This window comes from Coffea arabica, chromosome 1c (genome assembly GCF_036785885.1).
Source record: "Coffea arabica cultivar ET-39 chromosome 1c, Coffea Arabica ET-39 HiFi, whole genome shotgun sequence".
NCBI classification, from domain to species: domain Eukaryota; kingdom Viridiplantae; phylum Streptophyta; class Magnoliopsida; order Gentianales; family Rubiaceae; genus Coffea; species Coffea arabica.
The window spans coordinates 45,976,604-45,999,633 of NC_092310.1; the positions used below are offsets into that span (position 1 = coordinate 45,976,604).

At 34.1% G+C, this 23,030-nt stretch overlaps 2 protein-coding genes and 1 long non-coding RNA gene across 3 annotated transcripts; 1 reads left to right on the forward strand and 2 right to left on the reverse strand.

Annotated features, from left to right (window-relative positions):
• Nucleotides 1-1,022: 1,022 nt before the first annotated feature.
• LOC140032603 (early nodulin-like protein 18) lies at nucleotides 1,023-3,678 on the reverse strand. Its single transcript, XM_072073442.1, has 2 exons — nucleotides 3,336-3,678; nucleotides 1,023-1,685 (listed from the first exon to the last, which is right to left on the reverse strand). Exons 1-2 carry the CDS (start codon nucleotides 3,595-3,597, stop codon nucleotides 1,186-1,188), a joined length of 762 nt encoding a protein of 253 aa, XP_071929543.1. The 5' UTR covers nucleotides 3,598-3,678; the 3' UTR covers nucleotides 1,023-1,185.
• Nucleotides 3,679-9,595: 5,917 nt separating this feature from the next.
• Nucleotides 9,596-10,272, forward strand: LOC140006587 (uncharacterized). Its single transcript, XR_011814295.1, has 2 exons — nucleotides 9,596-9,741; nucleotides 9,998-10,272. It is a non-coding gene; the product is annotated as an uncharacterized lncRNA (long non-coding RNA).
• A 1,027-nt stretch (nucleotides 10,273-11,299) lies between these two features.
• Nucleotides 11,300-17,360, reverse strand: LOC113724359 (uncharacterized). Its single transcript, XM_027247288.2, has 3 exons — nucleotides 16,683-17,360; nucleotides 12,378-13,030; nucleotides 11,300-11,924 (listed from the first exon to the last, which is right to left on the reverse strand). Exons 1-2 carry the CDS (start codon nucleotides 17,301-17,303, stop codon nucleotides 13,016-13,018), a joined length of 636 nt encoding a protein of 211 aa, XP_027103089.2. The 5' UTR covers nucleotides 17,304-17,360; the 3' UTR covers nucleotides 11,300-11,924; nucleotides 12,378-13,015.
• Between the last annotated feature and the right edge of the window lie 5,670 nt (nucleotides 17,361-23,030).

A 23,030-nucleotide genomic window follows, 5' to 3' on the forward strand; every position in this document is an offset into this window, starting at 1 on the left:
TGAGTTCAACCTTAAATCCGAGTTTAGTTGAATTTCATTTAATTAAGGTCAAAAATTATTTTAAAAAATGTTTATTATATTGTTAAAATAGATAAAATAGACATTTCACCCTAATGAATAGCAAAAATATGAAGACATATATATAATTTCATTAATAATAATATAAAAATTAAATATACATAAACTTGAGCTAGCTCGATGAGCCAATGAGCCAAGTATAGGAATACTCGTTTCAACTCAATAGGCTCATCAAAACCAACTTGAACTTGGTGTCAAATTTTAATCGAATTAACTTGCAAACACATACAAGCTGACACGATTGGTTTGTAGCCTAAACTTGAATAGCGTTTTATGTTCATTACTTTTAAACTCAATAAAAAATTCATTCAACTTTGATTCAACAAATAAACAAGTCAAATTTGAACAAAATTTCAAATTTGTGAAAATAATCAAACAAGTTTGAACATTAGAGTGTTTGGCTTGTTCAGACTCACTTATACCCTAAATAGATCTGCTTTTTAAAGTCTGAGGCATTGCAAATTTTCCATGTAAATAAGGTGAGAGAAGACCCAAATTAATCTCAAAACTTGTTTCATGTGATTGCAAAACATGGGGCATTATTTATCACAAGCAACTGGTCCCTCATGCCAGACAATTCATGTGCCTGTGTATAGATGATTTTAGTATCAACCACTCCTCTTGGTACATCACATAACGCAAGTACTCACGCATGGCAAGAAAGATTTCGAGGAAATGCAGCATAAAATTTGGTTAGTAATACACACCGTCCCACATCAATTCGTTTGCGTGACAGCTCAAAAATGTATACATTAACATAAAATGCAGATATAAAACTCAAGAAAAATTACTAACTTCAAGTTTACCCTGATAGTATTAGTTACCGTGGACTATACACTTCAATTTTTAATCACTTTGATCGAATTGATTCATAATTGTTAGCTTTTCCACAAAAATTTTTGTCGAATTGAAGTGCCCAATATCAATACAAGAACTGACAAGAATTGGCATTCAACTACTAATTGGATTAATGTTGTGAAGAAATAAGAGTATAAGTACTAAATTGTCACAAACAAAGGTATACAGCTCTCAAGTGTCGAGTCACAAGACCAATACTTCAAGAATTATAAGGTATGAAAGAAAATCATTTTCTGAAACTGTGAATACCTAATTAAATACAATACCATATACTCCCAGCAAAATCAGAGTCCAACACAATTTGACACCAAACAAATAAGAGAATGCAGAAAGGGTTGCAGACTCTGATGGTTCAGCATTATCGCTGACGGTTTGTGGATTATCGAAGTTGGAAGGAACTAACGTATCTGGTGCAGAATCATCATCACCGGGGACAGGATTATTAGGTGCTAGGGCTTCATTAGAAGGGCTTTTGAGGCTTGGTGGCAAGCCATGGCCATATTTTACATTTATTTTGAAATGTTGGCCATTTTTGCATTGTTCACCATCATAATCACTTGAGAAAAAGTAGGTCATTCCAACTTTGAGAAGGGGTACTGCAACTGAAATTGGATGAGGAGATGTTGATGATGGATCTGCAGGTGCCCATTGGACTGTGTCATTGTCTGAGGCATTGTCATAATCGCAGTTTTTGTATGTTGTGAAGTTGAAGGTCTGGATGATTGAATGATTGTTGTCTGTGTTGAAAACTGCATTCACAAAAATAATGCAAGAAAATGTGTTATATGAATGGAAATAGTTGATTATAAGAAGAATAGGTATGAAATTTTTCAAGAAAAACACTTGGCAATAGATAATTTAATACACAAAGAGCAAGAACAAAAAGGCAATTGTATCATGTCAAAGGAAACAAAATCAAAACTATTAGGTGAATGATTTTGCTTTAAAATTCTAAGGACTGTGAAATTCTTAATAAAGACTTAATATTAAGACTTTCAATTCTTGTCCACTTTGCCCCAAATTTCATATAGTACAATTCCCCTTAAGCTTGTGATTGGAGAGCAAAATTATTATCCCATACCTTTCTTGACCCTCAACAAAAAAAAAAAAAGTACAAGGATCATTGGAGAGTAAAATTATCTCCAAAAAAGTGATATATTCGCCCACCATTTGAAGCAAAGTACAGTCAACATAGATATTGAGAGAGTAAATTAATCACAAGACATTTTTAGCCTATTAATTAATTATAATGCCTCAAAAAAGTTTCGATAGAAAAGCAGAATGTTTTGGGTACTACCCTACTAATTTGTCACTAAGATACCAAATTACTATAAGCTGCTTGACTCACTTTACAGGTCATCACTTGGAAAGTACCCAAATGTCTCGTGATCCCAGCATCCAAAACTGCAATCCCATGTTACCAGCAAAGTACCAAACTAACTTATCAAGTGGGAAAGGTATCTGCCTGTGTATGTATTGCCTTGCCTTATTCTCCATGACAATAAAGACCTCAACTGTACCAAGGAAAATGATACTAAAGGCCATCAAATGCACAGCTGTTATTCATTACTGTGGATAAATTATTCTGGACACTTGTAGGGTGGCAATAATAGATGAAAGCTTCTTTTTTCTTTATTCTTTATACTTTTAAATATTATTTTTTGATTTTGGCTTCTCATTTATCCCATCATTGGCTAATCATGCTAGTAACATCTATCCCTATTATACTTAAAGACAGCATCTTTCAAAGCCATGATTATAGGGTTAAATCAAACATGGTGAAAAATTTTATGTCGGTCCGAAATAACTACTAGTCATGCTACTTTGAACTGTACTCTAACTTCATGCCGTTTACCCTAGCAGGACTCTTGGCAAAGACTAATTTATCCCCTGATCCAAAATTATACTAAGACGATTAAACTTAACCACCAATTTGTGTACTATTAACTTGTAGGGTAAAATGTAAAAAATATACAAATCTGCAGCTCTAATTACAGTTCTTTGCACTGTTAGTTGGCTCGTGATTCTGTCTACCCGATTGGATACAAGTTTATGTTTGTGAATACAGGATTCTTGAACTTATGTAGAAAAGTATTTACATTGTTACTCCATAAAAGATTAATTTACTCCATAAAAGATTAATCCTAGTTACTAGAAAAAGAAGTAGATGAACACAATCGTACAACTAGATACACCACAATGATACATCTTAGTGATTAATTCTCATCCCTCCATTACCCCCATTCCTCCTACCGTTAGCCTCATACATAAAAAAGTCATAATCCCGGAAGAGAGCTGAAGAGAAATTATTGGAATCTTGGTTACAATCAAAAAGGGAAGAAACCAATCCGGAAAATGAAGAGAAATCTATACATGGTTGAGTTAGTGAAGGGACTTACTGAGGAAATCACCAAGGCTGAAATTCTTGCCAGCAACCCATTTTTGGTAATCAACTTTGGGATTTTCAAGAGTATCGTACCAGCCCAGAGAATCTCCAACAGTGTAGTTCTTGTACTCAGAAGCTGCTGGTGCTGGCGCTGGCGCAGTTGTTGCAGTAACAGATCCTGAAAAAGACGGCAGAAGACAGATACTGAAGCAGAAGCAGAAGAAGAAGAAAATGCTGACGGTTCTAAGGCCACCGCTTGTTGTACAATGGTACATTTTTGTGCGTGGGAGTTTGTGAAATGTACAATTGTAGTTTTAGATTTTGCTAGCTTTCGAAACTTGACAGAAGAATAAAAGCAGCGGTTGTAGGAGTATACTATAATAAGCTGCCGCCAGCCTCTTTAATTATTTAATAAAACTTGTTTTTTAAAGGAGAAAGGAAAATTACAAAAGTGGGCCGATGTTTTGCTAATTGAAGTTAAGTTTGACAAGTGAAAGGAAAATTACAAAAGTGGGCCTATGTTTTGCTAATTGAAGTTAAGCTTGACAAGGGATGTTTTAACAAGAGAAACATGTTTTTGAATCCAATCAGGTAATAGTAGACTTTTCTTTTTACTTTTTAAATTTTTGTGCTTTTTTAAAAATTTTTTTTCCGACAAGAAAGGGTAAAACTTAAAAAACAGGGAATGAATAGAAAGATTTGAGCCCAAAACCTCTAATTCCTAGCTTTGGTGCTTAACTTAGACAATCGTTCAATTTTTTATTTTTTTTGTGTGCTTAGCTTAGACAATTGTTCAATTTTTCTTGGTTTTGCTCAATTTTGATTGGTTCATTTGACAATTCAATCAAATCATCGGCTTATACATATATGCTTATCATTTTCAAACAAATTGATTAGCAGAAAAGCATAGTCAAGCACAAATTGATGTCAATGTTTAATCTTAATTACAAAAAAATTATTTGGCTTTTACATTTCATAGGTCACTCATTTGATTGCTAATTTTGAGTGCATTTAATGGAATTGCCTTTATTTCTTTTTACTTGTAATAGCTGCCCCCTCTACATTTTCCTCTTTTTCACTTTAAAAATCCTTTACGTGACAGAGAAGGAGTTCGTTGGGTTCCACATGACCTAGAATTATATCACCACTTTAGAGAATTTCGTGAAATGCACAACTGATATATGTTTTAGATGCTTCAGAATTCTTATAAAAAAATTGTTTCATTAAATAAAAATATATCAAAAAGTAATAATATTTAATCCAAACCTTCTCGAGATTGAAGATACCCTCCATCAAATCTATACTCTCTCGATTGATTATCAACCATATGTGTCAAAGGTACTTAGTGTCAATGAATATTGATCTGTTTGGATTGGCCATTTTTTCAAAAACAAAATTTTCAAATATAATGTTACAGTAATATACAATATTTAAAAAACATCTCATCTATACAATATATCAAATATTTCAAAAAATTTTTATAGTAAAAAATTTTTCATATACACTGCTACAGTAAAATTTTCTAAAAACAGCTAATCCAAACGGGGACAATTTACAAGAAGTTATAACGGATTCATTTGGATAATATAATTTGAGAAAAAGTTTACAAATATTATTCCGCTTATATCATAAATATAATTTTCAATCATCTTTTTTTTATTTTACATGCAACATTGTACAAAATGTAGTATAGTATTATTCCATATACTTTTTCTAAATAATCTTATATTGAAGACATTTGTGGGAGGGAATGGTTATACACTATTTTTTATTTTTGTTTTTTTTTGCCTTAACAGGTCACTTAGACTAAGGTTCTATTTGATAACCTAATTCATCATTTAAAGTTAATGGATTCATATTTTAACATGTTCAAACGTGTTTGATAACTAAAAATTGAACATCTACATTAATTAGGTGGTACTAAATTTTCTAAGCAAAATTGCTCCCAAAAATAAATAATAATCTGCTCACTTATTATTTAATGTGACATATGCTCAAATATATCAACTTTAGTACTTAACAATTTAATAATTATACGAATTTAGATTTTCGATTTCAAATTTTAGTTTTCAAACTTTACTTTTATCAAAAGCAGCCTAAGATTATTAACAAATGTAATGCAGGAAAATGGCAATGATTAGAAACCATGTCAACCAATTGCGCTCCAAAGAAAAGAAAATATTAAGAGTGACGGACTTTTATGATGGGCAATTCTAGTGTGCATGTATTTAGTATTCCTACGTATTAAAGGAAAATTTCCACATGGGTTTGATTTGATTGTATCATGGCTCCACTCTCAATATAATGAAGATCATTAGAAGTTAAACTGCTGGAGTTTATGAATTCCAAATTATCAGAGTAAAAGATAGATTTTATTTTTAGTCCGTCACATCCTAAAATAGTTTGAATATAGTCTCCTAGGTTTCAACCTTACCACTATTTGTCCTTCAATTTTCAATACTTTCATATCACATCCCCATTGAAAAAAAAAAATTTAGTTTTACCAAAGATTACTTCGGTCCTGCAACTTTTGGAGAACGTAATAAAATTGCAAATTTCACAAGGAATTAAATGGGCAGTCGGCGGGGGACTAAAATGATAGACGTAGACAATATAAACCGACCGTAAACAAGAGAAACACAGCAGATGAAGAATTTATCTTCAATTAATTGAAATTAGTTTAACAAATTGGAGGATCAAAGTTGTAATTTTAGCACTTTCAAGAGGAGTTGAGATTAATTTTGAAGGAGTTACTACATTTTATGTTATGTTATGAAAAAGAAAGGTTGTGTCACTTGTCTGTCGGTGGCATACAGCTGCCGATTTCGATGCCATGTGATAATGCTTGGAGGATTGGTTTTGTACGTAATAGCCTAATAGGTAATGGAGGTGGCTTGTATGGTTGGCGTTGCTCTCATTATACGGACGTCGCTTAGTTGGACAAACGACTTTACTAGGCGGGGTGGGGTTCTACACTTGAAAATGTGCTCCGTGACTAGGAATTTAGGAATACCAAATTAATGAAAGTTTGAGAACAAGAATTTAGGGAGTATTTTGTTTTCTCCTTTTTTTTTTTTTTTGCATGTTAACCTTAATCAACTAGGGTATTTTGACTTAAAGTCAACTCGGAGGAATGGCTGAATAATAAGTTTAAAAACAAGAATTTAGGGAGTATTTTGTTTTTTCCTTTTTTTTTATATTAACCTTAATCAACTACGATTTTTTGACTTAAAGTCAACTCAGAGGAATGTCGGAATATACATATATATATATATATATATATATATATATATATATATATGTATATGTGTGTGTATGTGTGCTGTGTGTGCGTGCACGCGTACATACATATACATATAAATAGGTTTTTCTACCTAATATTTATTTAATCTATTATATGTATACACATACTAACAATTATTATTATCCCGTGTATTTATAAACTTTTCCTATTTAATCTTAACAATTACTATTTATTTACTTTTCCTAATAAATCTTATATTTTTAAAAATATAACACATGAAATATATCTTAACATGTGCCTATAAGGCATATTTATGTGTGTGTGTGTGTGTGTTGAAAACCCAATTACAATGCTTCTTCAAATCAAGCGAACATGACAGCACCAAATATTTTGTAGTTCCGGTACATCCAAAATTATGGTTAAATGATCTTCACTTACCACAAGTAATTTTTCTATATTTTCACAAAAAAATTTACTGCTACAAGATTCTAACTTCTCCATTTTAGCAATTGTTAGGGAAAAGAAAAAAAATTAAAAATGGCATGCCAAAAAAACCTAATATACGAAACAAGAACTCATCAAACGACCTAATAGCAGTCTGTGACTCAATTGGGTAGGGAATAGTTATGATGCCTAAACATGCATTTCCTTATCGCAAGTTTTCTGCTCACTTCCATTTTGGTGATCCAATGGAAATATGACAAAATGAATTTCCTTCCCCTCTCTTTGTTCTCGTAATTTATGATCATCAAGACTGGACGATAACAATTTAGTTCAAGTTTCCAAGTCTTGCGTTGCCGCTAGCTACTCAACTAAAATCAGAGAATGGAATTGCTTTTTTCCTCGTGGTTAAAGACTGCTAAAAGGGGAAGTTTCATAATACCAATTGGCAAAACCAAACTGCAAATTTCTTTGGGTAAATAACAATAATGTAACCTATTATTGTCACGTATCAATGAGAAAATAGTTATGTTTTTCTTTTGGGATAATTTTAGAAACCTCCCGTGACGTTTCTGACTATTTCACTGGTCTCTCTTTAGGTTTCGAAAATTACACTAAACTCCCTTGTCGCATTAATAATTACACTAACAATGGCAATCCTGATACTAGAACATAATAGCTATTATCTGGCAAACATTATTGTTTTGGTCTAATTTCAGCTCAATTAGGTTCACAAGTTTCTAATTCATGCTCGCTCACAAAAAAGGTCGGGTAATGAGTTTAATTCGGATAGGCCCAAACTCAAGTGATATATTTTTCACATTAACGAAATCTAGTTAAACGAAACTATTAACAAACCCATAAACATTCTATAATATACAAATAAAAAGATTGCAACACCAAAAAGAAGTTTGAATTTCATGAGGTGAAGTATTATAACTTAACTTATATAACATCCAAAAACTTATTGACTAGAGATGGGGAAAACCAATTTACTATAAAATTAGCCATCTAAAATACAGTCATTTTAGTACTTTTGTAGTCTCATCACATGTATCAGTCAAGTCGAGTTTTAAATGGGTTAAGCTTAGTGCAGTCCAAACTCAACTCACGTGCAAATTGGGTAAAATATTTTGGCACAAATCCAACTCAACGCACAGTACATAAGTCTTATCCTAGTAAATTTAGGGCCAAGCGGGTTGGCTCGGGCAAGCCCAGCCTAATTGATAGGCCTAGTTTTGGAACCCTATTTTATGTTGTAATTAGGGAAAAATTAGCTAAACTAAATGACATTAGTAAGAAAAAAAAACTAATAAGTAAGAATGTGATACTTAATAAATCACTTTATTAAGAGAAAATGGAAAGTTTTGAAAATTAGTGATAGTTATTTTGAGTAATGTGTCTAACTAACTATTTTCCTACAAAATCTAATGGAGAAAAAGACAGAAAATTTTCTGACTTTCCTACTAACAAGACAACCACAAAGGGAAAAAATAGTTAACTTTCCTTCACTTTCCTATATTTTTCATTGGATTTTCAAGAATGTCCTCTATAGGGGAAAAGTAGATAATATAGAAGTAAAATAATTTTTTTTTTCAAATTGCATTGTATATTTGGTGGAGATTGTTTCGTCAAATAAATTTAAGTTGCTGTTGCTTGAGAATGAATTATTTTTTCGTTTCTTTATTTTTATTCAAGGGAGGCTCCAATCCATAGAGATGGGAAGCGAAATGAATTAATTTGGCTCTTTATGATTTGGTTAAAACTAATTTGGTCTCCAATCTTAAGAAATTACTCAGTGCAAGAGTAACTAAACAAAATTCATGCTATTGATGGATCACTCAATATATATATATATATATATATATATATATATATATTTTAGGGGCGTCCCGCAGGGAGTGAACCCCGCAGACTATTCCCCACCTTCTACAACTTGCTGGCGACAAGATTCAAACCAAAAAGCTAAAGCTCCATCTTTAGCAACTTCAACCACCAGGGCAAGCCCGGAGGGTGGATGGCTCAATATACTTTTAAAGAAGCTAAAAGAAATTAAAACTTTCAATCTCACATACAAAAAAAAAAAGAAAAAGAAAAATGGACCTAAATAAATTCACGAGTTAAACATTAATTAAAAAGGACATCTTCTTAGCCTTTCAAGAAAGAAAAGTAACAAATAGTATTTTCCTTATAATAATAAATAATAACTTTAATTAAATTGGGTATATATGAAAATTTTGAAGTGCTAATTGGTAAGAAAACAATTGCTTAAAGGTAGACCTTTTGGAGTGGACAATAAAGAAGACTTATCAACGGAAAGTAGCAAAAAATATATCAACCTAAATCTGTTTCTAACAATTGGAAAAGAGGTTTAGGAAGGTAATTAAGTATAAAAAGAAAATCATAAGATCTGTACATGACACAATTAAAATAAATTAAGACATCAGTACAAGATATTCCAATTTGAAAAGTTAATCAATGCCTTTAATATCTATTATGTCTATAAACAAATTCCATAAGGAAATGGACCATAGCAATAAATGTAATTATGGACATTGGAATCTTTCAAATCCTGTATCTGCCATAAATAGGACTTAAAAGCACAATTCTTCTCTTCTTCGGCTCTATTGCCTGGCATTCACATACCAAACAACTGCAAGAATGGCTATGGGTATCATCTTTAGAGCATCCATTCTCATGGGATTGCTTTGTTATGGTTTGCTTTCTGGTCCAGGTAAAGACCCTTTTTCCTTTTGATTAAGGTTATGTGCAAAACAAAAAATGTAATGAAGTAAAAGTGTACCTTAAACGAATTACTAATCTGCTTTTCTTTTTGTTTTTCATCAATTCAAAATTAAAGGACAAACTCAATATAAAAGTTAAAATTAGACATTTTTCCAAAAGATTTAATGACAACTATTACCACAAGTGATTTTTTTTTTTTTTGACAAACTGATAATTTCTTTTCTCTTTTTCCTTGTGCTTTGTAGCAATTGTCATGGCCGATGTAACAAATGAGACATGGCTGATGTACCAGGGTCGATGCACAACAATTCCAGGGTGTATTGCAACTTGTAAGAAAGAAAAATACCCTGATGGAGGCGTTTGCAAAAGGCCTTCTAGTGATTCACCCTATGTTAATTGCTATTGCATAGCCCATTGAATTACAAGAAGCCTTAGAATTGTGTGATCTTTGTGTGATGATTCTAAGATACTATGGAATGTATACCCTTATTTTGATGAATAATAGCAATTTATTTTTCCATGTCATCCATTTTATTTTTTTTTGACAAGTGAACTCGCAATCACTATTCGAGAGCGCGCACTGAGTAAAATCCGCCTTTTGCAATAGCTCGCCAGCCACACAGAAGGGTAAGAAGCAAACCCTGTGCGACAGACAGATGTCACCCTTTTATTTTATTCTACTGAATTGCAAACTTTTGATTTTGATACAATTTTAGCGGACAAAATTTAATTTTGTATACTTTTTTAATTATGTTTTGATTTGTTGATTTGGATATTCTTATGCAATTAAATTAGATTTAATTGCACAACCACCCACAGAGACCATCCTTTTAGGGAAGGGAAGCGATAGCCATTTTTGCAAAAATAAGAAGACTACTCATCTCAAGTCAAAATTGTGATGATATTTGATTTGACTTGAGAAGACTAAATTGGTATATGATCAAAAATTTTCTATGGCATTAAAAGCTTAGAGGACATGAGAGAAAAAGAGACAAACTTTAACTTTTACTGAAAAACATTAATATCCAAAAAGAAACACAGGGCACTAAAATAAAAGATCATGGACAAATAAAAACTTACCTTCAAAGAATTAATTTGATTAAAATGATACTAGCAAAAGGCATGAAAATGTAAAGCAAAAAGTGATTATTTTTCTTTTTTCTACATCAAGAAAGAGGTATATTTCTTCTTCTTGTACTTGTACGCAAAATACACGTACACTTTGAAGAGATAAGGACAAGTGTCTTGCCAAGTGGTGATCTCAGCACATAACAGCTCAGCACCGAGTGTGCACAAGGCGAGCTCAGCATATAACAGGTCAGCACCAAGTGGCGAGCTCAGCATATAACACGTACTGTTCTTATGTATGCGAGTTGAGTGTTGTTCACTTTTCAGATGAACTAGCTTGGATCCGGCCATGCTACGCACTGGCCTATCCACTGATAATTTTCGCTGTTTATTTAGTCCTCCATTTTTGTCCTATGCAAAATCCAGATAATTTTGTGGATGTTGATATGCTAATTGTGTTTAAAAGATAGAGAGGTAAATAACATTTAAAACAGTGGCAAATATTATATAAACAAAATCATTCACTTTTGACAGCACATGTGCTTTAAGACTTGATCTTCATACATATTAGCACTTGCAATTAAGTTTCATGATCTATGCAGGTGCAAGATAACAAACTAAACTATTAATAGCTATCTCATGATCCCTTATTTGTCAATGACTGAAGCAGTTTCAAAGAAAGTATCAAAGCAATGGACCTAATCATTTAGCAGCTAACAAAAGATTTAATAAAAGTAACATAATTAAAGCAGTTTAGGCCTACTTGCCCTTAAGCTTCTTTGCTAGACTTATCTTCAATATTCTTAGGCGGATTGCTATCTTCTGGACCTTTTTTGGTACACTGCTCAGAAATATTGGATCGCACTTTGGATAGTGTTTCTACTGGTGTAGCTTCATTTTCAGGTAGCCCTTTTGGAAAATCAAGGCTCCTATTTACTCCACTGCTCCCATATGCATCATTTTTCATGGAAAAATTGCCTCCAGCAATTTCTTCAAGCACCAACTTAGTGGTTGGTGTGAACTTTTCTTCCTTTGTTTGTTGTTGTTTTTTTTTTTGATATCTTGGTGAGGAAGTGCCCACTGCAGAAGAAACTTCGGTGCGATCTGGAAACGTTACAGTAACAGATCATCTGCAGTGTAAGCTTTGGACAATAGTTTTAATTTGTCCCTGGTCTTAAAAGTGAGTCTCATAAGCCTTGAGAAAGTGGACAATTATATATTTCTTCAAGGAACCATTAAGTTCAGTGTCTACTTCAAAGTGCTGCAGCAAAAATTATTTTTTGAGTTGTAGTCAGTTGTTGTTATCTTTTTTGTTATGCATAGATATAAAATAGAAAGTTATCACTTACACTTTCTTGTGCCAGTTTATGCTGAAATGAAGTGAATAGAATCATTTTTTCTGCACCTTCTCTAGATATAGTGCAATTGATTGTTCTCGAATCATCAGTTAAAATGATGGGAATTCGAGCCCTCAAATTCAACAACAAAAATTAACATCAATTTAAATGCAGAAAGAGGATTAAATTGTAATTAAAGCGCATGAATTGGTAACTTTACCTCATATCAACTTCACTTTGTTGCTTGCAAGAAGGACAACAGATAATCCAATCAATGTTTACATTCACTATTCCTGTATTTAGCGTATCCAAAGGCAAGTTTCCCAGTTGCTTGAAGCCAAGCTGTTTTTCTCTGAATCAAGTAGATATGAAAGATATCTGAAGCAAAAATCACAGTTAACAGTAAAAAAGGCAAGATCATAGGGGAGGCCTAAGTTTTTCATCCTTTGCTCAATATGACGAAAGAAAGAACCAATATCTAAAGGGTTTCTCCTTTCCCTTCTCCCTTTTGTATACATGGTAGGTTTTAGAAACCATACCATAGATCATTAAAAATTGTTTTCTAAAAGAAAACATCACTTCGTAGCAGGAAAAAAGGAAGAATTCGCTGGTAAATTCAAACCAAGTTTTTTTTTTGGTAGGAAAGACTTGCATAAAATAAAAAGGAAAGGTTACAACTTAGCAATGTATCTGGGGAAACAAATTCCCCTCAAATCATCAGACAAAATAGATCCTAAACTGAGAGGACAAGAATCTAGTAGTGAAAAGGGACACAAAAGTTTTTCACCCAACTTTGCTAGTGCATCTGCTCCTTTATTCGCCTCTCTGTAGATGTGCTTTACTTGCACTTGCTGGAAATTAAAGAGAACGTGCCTGCAATCATTTAAGATAGGAGCAAGGTCATGACCTTCTGGAATTGAAGTGTTTAGCATGTTAAGGACAACTTCACAGTCGCATTCAACAATCAAACATTGTGTATTCAATGATCTTGCGATTTCGAGTCCATCTCTGATAGCCCAATATTCTGCAATCAGATTGTTGGTGTGGCCGAGCTTTCGAATCGACCCTTTAATCCAAGTACCAAGATGGTCTCGTATCAGGGTCCCGCATCCCCCGAGACCAGGGTTGGGTGAGCAGAATCCATCAGAATTCAATTTAAGCCATCCTCTGGGTGGTGGAGTCCATCCAATGAGGACCTGGCTTTTGGGTAGGGGAAAAGGAGACCGGTTTGGACCAATTGCAACAAATTCAGCAGCAAGATTTAGAGCCTGAATGTGAGGAAATTTCCATGCTCTAATGGGTTCGAACAAAAGTTTGTTTCTATTGTTCCAGAGAACCCAACATGAGAAAGCAAGAATAACGTTCCAAGAAATGGAACCGTAGGGGGGAGAGGGAGGAGTTTTTGCAGTTCTGAAGGAGCCAAATGTTGAAAGGTTGCCAAGGGTGGTGAAGGAGGGGGGATTGGATTTTTTCCCAGAATTCTAAGGCTTGGGGACATTCTCTCACCACATGTTCAGCATCTTCTGAGAAATGGTTACAGAAAGAACAAGAGGTGTCAAGGATGATATGTCGGTCGAAGAGGTGTTGCTTGGTGGGAATCCTTTGTTGAGCTAACAACCAAAGGAATTGTTTAATTTTTGTGGGGACGTGCAGAGACCAGATCCACGAGAGATTTGACTCGATTGGGTCTGGGTATTTTTGGAGAAAAGCTAGGGAGTAGGCAGATTTGAAGGAGAAGCTACCATTAAGGGAATGTCGCCATCTAATGGTATCAGGAGTAGGGTTGTAATTCTGTCGTGGGATGGCAGAAATCCTTTGGCTTAGATCCTGGGGAAGCACCATAGACAAGGCTTCCAGATTCCAGTCATCAAGGGGATTGAATAGGTCCTTCACAAGCATGGAGTGGTCTTCCAAAGTCAAATGCCCTTGGATCAAGGATCTGAGGGTACCTTGGGGGAGCCATTTATCATGCCAAACAAGTGTATTTGCTCCACTTTTGATAACTTTAGAGCAACCAGCTTTGAACAAGGGGAGGCCTTGTTGAATGCATTTAAAATTTACCGAGCCTCTGCGTCTAACAGGATTCCAATCAAGGAATGGGGTGGATGGAATTTGGGTAGGTATTTGCGGGAAATGATTTGTGCCCAAGGTTTCTTGGTTTCTGTTTGAAGCTGCCAACAGAATTTTGCTATCGAAGCCTTATTAATTAAGGCAGTTTGCTTGACTCCCAATCCTCCTAGGTCTTTAGGTTTGGTAATTTTTTCCCAGGAGACCAGGTGAAGCTTCCTTTTTTGGGAAGTAGAGCCCCAAAGGAAGTTTCTTTGCTCATTGTCAATGTCATTACGGAGAGAGACAGGTAGGCGGTGCATTGGGAGTAGAAAACAGGAATGGTAGTAGTAGTTTGCTGGATTATGGCTTTCCTTCCAGCAAAAGAGAGGAGGCTTGCCTTTCATCCTTCGAATTTTTTTTTTATCTTGTCTAAAATGAAGTTTTGCTGGTTTCTACTAACCCTATCCCCAGAGATGGGGAAACCAAGGTATTTTCCAAACTCATGAGATTCAGAAAATCCTAATTGATTGACTGTAGAAAGTCTAAGATCCGAGGGGGGTATTAGGAGAAAAGAGAATTTTTGATTTCTGACGATTGATAGATAAGCCAGATCGAAGGGAAAAATCTTCCAGGATGTTGTGGATGGAAAGTATGGATTCTGGGTTAGTTTCAGCAAACAAAGTAATGTCATCCGCAAAAATGCAGTGAGATAGCAGGGGAGTATTGGGACCAAAAGATAGAAGCTTCCATCTCTTTTCAGAGATAGCTTTGTTTATAGATAAGGAGAGATATTCCATGCACATAATAAATAAATAAGGGGAGATGGAATCTCCTTGCCTTATACCCCTTGAAGGAGAGATCCAATCAATAGGCTTACTATTATGAAGGACAGCAAGCCTAGGAAAGGAAATGCATTGGAGGATAACTTGAGTGAGAGCTTCAGGAATGCCAAAGAAGACCAGGGTTTCCCTGATGAAGTGCCACTCTAGTTTGTCAAAAGCCTTTTCAAGATCAATTTTAATAGCACAACGGCTCTTTGTGCCTTTTTTTAATTTGATCTTGAAAATTGCTTCTTGAACTAATTTGACATTATCTGAACAGCTCTTTCGAGGTAGGAAACTGGTTTGAAAAGGGGAGATAACCTTAGCTAGGTAAGGTCTGAGTTTGTTTACAATCACTTTAGAGAGGATTTTGTAAAGTGAGTTGCACAAACTAATAGGCCTAAAATTTTGAATGAGTTCAGGGCAATCAGTTTTGGGGATTAAGCAAATGAAAGTATCATTAATACCTTGAGAAAAAGGTAAATGGTTGAAGGCATCTTGGATAAATTGAACAATAGAGTTTTCCATGAGGTTCCAGAATTTTTGGTAGAAGTAAGCGTGGAGTCCATCTGGTCCAGGAGCCTTAAAGGGCTTGAAATCTAAGCAGGCTTTCCTGATTTCTTGGCTGGAAGGGATACGGCTAAAAAGCTGGGTTTCACTAGGCGAGAGGGTAAGAGGGGATGCAGGAAAAGGTTCAGGGTGGAGGCTGACTTCTACAAAGTCAGAGTTGAAAAAGTTGGTGAAAAAAGAGTGGATGTGACGTTTGATAGCAAGATCTTCAGTGATCCAGTTACCAACAAGGTCTCTAATAGCAAGAATTCGATTTGTTTTCCTCTGCACAATGGTTGTGGTCTGCAGAAATTTAACATTCAGGTCATCCCAGATGAGATGGTCAGTTCTTGACTTAAGAAGCCAAAAGTCTTGTTCCATCCTTAAAGTGTCTTCTAGCTGGGCTGTGAGGGAGCTTTCCAAAGTGGATAGGAAGACGGAAGGGTGATATTGGAGAGATTTTTGGATCCCTACTAGTCTATTGAGGATTTTCTTTTTTTTTTGTGGAAGATATTTTCAAAAGAGGCTCTACTCCAAACCCTACTGGCTTCAGTGAAACATTTAATAGACTCAGTAACAGGGGTTGAAGGGGAAGACCAGTTATTTCTGATGATATCTGGAAAAGAAGGGTGAGAAAGTCAAAATTTTTCCAAATGGAAAGGCTTAATGGAAAGGTCTGGAGGTTGAGGATAGAGGTTGACTATGAGTGGGCAGTGGTCAGATCTAGTGCGGGCTAGGTGCTGAATCGAAGCTTCAGGAAAAAGGTTTCTCCACAAAGGGTCGCAGAAGGCTCTATCTAATCTTTCATAGATGAAAGAATTATTTTTCTTACAAACCCAAGTGAATCTTGGGCCCACAAAGCCCATATCTAAGAGATTACACGCTTCAAGCATAGAGCAAAAAGCTGAGGCTCTAGATCTGATAATAGGGTTGCCTCCTAATTTATCTTGTTGAGAAAGCAGTTCATTAAAGTCACCAATACACATCCAAGGCAAATTATTTAAGGAAGACAGATTTTTAAGGTGCTCCCATAGAAGCAAGCGTTCCTCAAGTCTAGGACTAGCATAGATGCAACTAAGCAACCAAGGGGAGGTGTTAGGAGATACCTTAATGTTTGCATGGATGACTTGGAAAGTGTTGGAGATAGGTTCGACGTTGACCTCAACCCCGTTCCACAGGAGCCACAGTCCACCCTTGAAGGTATTTGCATCTTGGATCCGGAAGTTGGTGAACGGGAGGCTTTCACAAACTTCTACAGCCCTGCTTCCACTTAATCTAGTTTCCACTACCGTGACAATGCCAGGTTTGTGAGTGTTAATGTGTTGAAGGAGATGGTCACGAAATGCAGAGCTACCTGTACCTCTCACATTCCACATTAAGAGCTTCATTTCTTCCAGACTAGGGTGAAGGGGCAACAGAGGGCTCTGAGGGAGTCTCCTTTCTGCCAGGTTCGGAGTGCAGCTCGCAAGGATGCATTCTCCGTTTCTGTAGTACCTGGGTTGTATTTCCACTTCGAAGTCTAGACTTCCTGGTTTTGGACTCGAAAAGGAGTTGATGAAAAGTCTAAATCCTGTGAGGTCTCTGGGTGGTGGTAAGACCACCACGGACTCTTTTACGGCGAAGAGTCTTAGAGGCAGCGGGTATGGGGACAGACGCTCCAGGACTACTTCTATTGGTGGCTGTAGGAGATAGGCCAGCTCCGTGTCTCTTTCCATGTCTCTTTCCATGGCTATAGGACAAACCAAGTACAATCCCTAAAAGAAACTGATTCTTGGGGCAAATGCAATCACGTGCATGTGGAGGGTTTTTGTGGTTCTAACCAAGAGAAAGTACAATGCTTTGTTTAGAAAATTGGTAGAACAGTGGCATCTTTTGAAGGTTCATATTCGGCTATCCGAGTAGAAGAAACGAAGAAGAAGAAACTTTTAGTGAGAGGCCTAAAACTAACCCATATGTTTAGATCAATCTACAAACAGTATCAAACTATTTGCATCGAAACAGAAAAATAAGAAGGAAATATTTTCAAACATACAAAAATAGCCCTAAATAGTTAGTAACTATTCAAACAACCATCTTTCACAAAAGGGCGCAACTGACTTTTAACACTTATTAAAACACAAACAAAGTTAAAAAATAAATATATTTAATCCATTATTACCAATTGACCCTTAAATAGTAAGCTACTATTGGAATTCTCAATCGTAAGACCAAGTTCCAAATAGACATTTACCATTCTTTAAGATCCAAATGAATAAAACAAAGTTCCTTCCTCCAATAAGAGCTTGACACTTGGCATTCAATGGACAACTCAAGTTGTTCTCTTATCTAGTTGGTAGATAATACCAAGCATTAAGGAAAATGTTCACTCACCAATTAGGGTAAAGGACTTCTGACCCTTCCTACTTTTTCTCTATATAGCCACATTCCCTATTTGCTTCATTTTTGTATTTGAAAAAAAAACACTAGTATTTGAGTCCATTCCAGAGAAAAAGGTGGTGAAGCCCCATTATATTTTGCGTGTTGCAGCTCAAACAATAACTAAACTCCAAATTAGCACATCTTGTCACACGTCAACTGCATTGAATCTCTTGTCTCTACAATTAGTAGCCTTGTTTGGAAAGCCAGTTTTCATAAAAAAAAAATTTAACGTTTTTCATAAATATAATTTTCAATCACCTTTTTATCATATGCATATTAAATCGTTACAGTACATTTTTTTATAAAAATTTCAAAAAATTGTAATCCAAACAAAACCACTTGTGTCCTTTCTAGGAATGACAGCTTACTTCCCCCTCCTTTTTGTTCTAACTTTCTACGTCATTATTCCCACAATCAGTAATCATGCCTAAGAAAATTCAATCCAAAAAACAGGCTGGAATTGGATTATCTAACATGCCTCCGATGGTCAATGAAGAAAGTGAGGGAGACAGCTCTATGCAAATCCAATAAGAGAATCATATGAACAGTGGAAATCCTCAACAGCCACTCTCAGCAAAAATAACGCCAATTTTCCACCTACAATTCTCATCTTATCTTGCAATTTGTCCAACAACAACAGCAGGTGCCTTGCAAAGACAAGGGCAAAGGCAGAAAATTTGTTCTTTCCCTCAGCATTCTGTACAACCTTCAGGACAAACATCGGAAGAAGCACAAGACTAGATTTATTAATCACAAGTCGCCTCTTGGGCAGTTAATCACCACCGAGGCTTATCGTAGTGGGGGTGAGAGGTCAACCCTTGACCTCCCACCATATAATTGCTTGTGACTGCCACTTCAAGTGGGTTCCTCCAACGGGTTCCCGCCGACTATTGCCCATAATATGGAGCAAATCTGCATGCCACTTTCCAATAAATTTCAATTTAAATTGATTACTATTATGATGTCATTGTAACTCAATCCTTTAATATATTGAAAATTTTGTTGACACACAATATGCATTTTTCCTTTGAATTCTGCTTGTTTATCATATATTTGAGCGGTTAGTATTGTTAATAGACTTTACCATCTTTTTCTCTTTTTATACCTGTCATGTAAGTCTTGGTGTGTATTAAGTATTCATATTCTCTAATAATTAGATGAAAGTATTACATTACGTAGTATATCCCATGAATATTGATTGGAAAGTAAGGCTTTTCTTTTGGAGTATTTTCATTTTAAACTTGGGTTATTATCACTTTACTCTTTTAAACTATATCACTACTATCAATTTACCCCATAATATTATCTTTTAGTCGCTTCACCCCATAGTTAATTTAACTCAGATGTTAACAAATTTTGGTCAAAAATACCAATTATTTTATAGTATTACTATATTGTTGTTATTACTTTATCCCTTTAAATTATTGTAATAAAATCCTTTACTCCCTAACATTATTGTTTAGGCATTTTACCCCGTTGTTATCTAACCAATATGTTCAAAAGTTTTTTAAAAATATTTGTCCTTTTTATATATAATTAAAAATAAAAGTTGGAATAATTATTCTTCTTTTTTTTCACTCTAAGAGTTCCAAAAACATAAAAATTAAAGGATTTTTCTCAAATTTCTTTTTTCACACTTATTAATACTAGAAAAAGAAAAAAATATGAGAGAAGGAGACAGAAAATTAGATTTTGCAAAGAAAGAAAATAAGAAAGAAAATATTATTGTATTACTTTAATGTTGTCAGGATTAAAATTGGAATTGGGTGGTAAACAAAAAACTAAATTAATTTTAAAATAACAAAAATATTGAATTCTTTCTTATTTGTATTTTTTTAAGAAAAAGAATTGCGCTTTCTCTCTCCCCCTCTTTCTTCCTTCCTATTTCAATATTATTAAGATTGTCAAGAAGAAAGAAATTAATGTTTTGACTTTTTTCTTGATACTAAAAAAGAGAAGAATCACTCTAAATTTTTTTATTGTTTTTATTATACAAAGAGGAAAGTACTTGTTTTTCTAAAATTTTTTACTTGTTAAGTTGGTTTATTGGTAGGATAAATTGCCTAAAAAATAACTCTAGGGGTAAATTGATAATAAGGATATAGTTTATAGGGTAAATAGATAATAATTTTAAGAGTTAAACATGTCTTTTCACTTGAATTAGCAAACACCATTAAGTTTGACCGTTAGTCTTGAAGCTAAAAGTAGTGACCAAAAAGTAATGTTATGGGAGAAATTGATAGTGGCATTAAATGTTAAGGGAGTAAAGTGATAATAACCCTTTAAACTATAGTTTGTTTGAGTTAAATTATGTTGTATTTGTAAAAAGAACCTTTGAGTGTGTGTAAAAAACACGTTGAAACAAAATAATTAGTATATGAAAAACGGTCTGTCTAACGGGTACTTAGGTGTTATATTTTTTGGAATATAAGATTAATTAGGAAAAGTAAATAAATACAAGGGAGAGTAGGTAAAATTAAATAGGAAAATTATATAAATGCAAGAGAAAGTAATAATTGTTAATATGTGTATATACATAATAGGTTAGGTGAATATTGGATGTGCTAAAGGATGCCTACCCATTAGAAAAATCCTATGAAAAAACCTTAAACACAAAACCAAGTTAGCAAATCATGAAAATAGTTGGTGAATTAATGTGTTTGTGTGTGTGTGTGTGTGTGAGAGAGAGAGAGAGAGAGAGAGAGAGAGAGAGAGAGAAGAAGAAGAAGAAGAAGGAGGAGGAGGAGGAGGAGGAAATAAGAAGAGTAGGAAAAACTTAATTGGAGAGAGAGGAGGAATTAGCATATGAAAAAATATTAAAGCCAAAACCAAATTAGTAAATTATGGAAATAATTGACGATTTAATGACAGAACGAGAAAGATAGAGAAGAAGGAAATAAAAACGGTTGAAAAAAACTTAATTGGACAGACGAGAAGAACGAGTCAGCGCTTAATGGACTTAGGAAAATCAAGAAAATATATGAAATTGACTGGTGAAGGAAATTTAGGACATTTGAGTAAAATTTGCTGTAGGAGAAAGCTTATTGCTTTGACAATATCTCCAGCCTATACCATATCCTTATAAACCTGTCCTATTAATATTACTGATTTTTTCATGTTAGGATCCTAGATTTTTTTTCCTTTTCTGGATAGTTTCCTTTTCAAGCCTGTTTTATTCAAGTGTTTGGCTAAAACAGAAAAACGCAATATTTAGACTAAACACAGTCCATAACAACATGAACAGCAATAGTCACGAATTTATGACCTTCTCTAAATTTTAAATGCTTGATGCCCTATAAGTAGGCGTTAGAGCAACATCATTTCCAATTAACAAACAATAAAATCTCATCTCTTCTAATATCTATTAGAGCATTTATCAAACAAGTGCAAAGAAAAAAAAAAAAAAAAGGCTGTGAGTGCCATCTCCATTGTTATTAGAGCATTTACCCCAGTGGGAATGCTTTGTTTCGGTCTCCTTTCAAGTTTAGGTGAAAATTGATCCATATTAAGCGACAAGGGAACATGAAAAATAGAATTAGACATTTTTCAAAGAGTTTTTCTTTTTCCTTTCTGTTTAAAAAGTTCTTGATCGCCAATATGCACTCGTTAGCACTTAGTACATTTAATTTACACCAAACTTATCATTTGAATGCACATATATTACCCCTCCCTCGCATTTGAACGCTTTACCATTTAACTTCACTATTTCGAAAAAATAGTTTTTGAAACCTGTCTTAACGAGGGCTTCATTAAACGAAATCTTTCTTTCTTTCTTTCTTTTTTTTGGCCAAAATAATTGCTACCAACAGTATTCATAGAGTTTATTGTTAGTTGTATGTCCAAAATTTGTTACTGATATTTTCTTTTCTCATGTGCTTGTACTACAGCAATTGTTGTGGCAGATGAAACAAACGGCATAAGACTGATATAACAAGGTTTATGCTCTCAGTTTCCAGATAGCAAGGCCTAATATTCACACTCCCGAAAAATGCTATTGCATAGCCCATGATTAGTTTTTGAGTTGCTATGAATTGTAAACTCAACTTTTTGAAATAAGAGTAGGAATATATATAGAATCCGGTCTCAAATGTTTTCAAGATTGCTGATTTTCATTACATTTCTAGTATAATCAAATTGGATTGGATACCTGACTTTGAGTATCTTCTAGTTTATGTCTTAAATCCTCGCGGAATAGAGTTAAATTTAGCTCATTTTAGTGGTCATTCCTTTTTAATTTATTAACTTTCACTATTTTATTTTACTTTTTTGACAATAATTAATGCTATTTGCCCCCCAAATATTAAATATGTTTGAATTTTTGTTTCACTTACTATGGATGAAATTCATACAAATTTATAAGCCAAGAGGCAACAATGGAACAATAATTCCGATTAAGATTTGATGAAATTGGTTTTTGTTGGGCTCAATTGACATAAATACAGATTTTAAAGGACTTAATAAGTATTTAAAATGGTTCTGACAACCTTTGATTTGGACATATTTAACAGCATGGATAATCGTTTGTTAATTTTTTTCCCCCTAATAAACAACAAAGTAAATTCAATCCAATGAAGCTGCACTAATGAATATCTCGTATGTTGTCTTTGTATAAACATCGCAAAGAGTTGTGTGCATAGCATAACTAATTCAATCCAATTAGTTAGTGTACTTAAATTGTCAAAAAGTTACCTTCCTACAAAGAATTAGTTTTGTAGACTTCCCCTAAATTTTTCAATAGCATCACTTTATACTCTTGAGATTTTAAAAATATCACATACATCCCTTATTTTTATTGTTTGTCTTACAAAAGCTTAAGAATAATATAAATTTTAAATGAAAATCCTAAACTATAATGTAGGAAGGTGTTACATTTTTTCAAAGGAAATTATAGCTTTATTTGAAAAAAAAAATGTGTTTGTAGATAAATACGCTAACAGCAACCCAAATTTATATGTCCAAAACCAATTCCTCATAAACTCTCTTTTTCTTCCTAACCCATGACTCGAACCTTCAAGTTGAACAAACTTAATTAAGAA

Excerpts from the sequence above, each read along its gene's own strand:
- LOC113724359 (XM_027247288.2), bottom strand. The coding sequence starts at position 17,303 with ATGGAAAGAGACATGGAAAGAGACACGGAGCTGGCCTATCTCCTACAG.
- LOC140032603 (XM_072073442.1), bottom strand. The coding sequence starts at position 3,597 with ATGTACCATTGTACAACAAGCGGTGGCCTTAGAACCGTCAGCATTTTC. Across the intron at positions 1,686-3,335 it reads CAGCCTTGGTGATTTCCTCA|TTTTCAACACAGACAACAAT; the intron begins GTAAGTCCCTTC and ends TTGTGAATGCAG.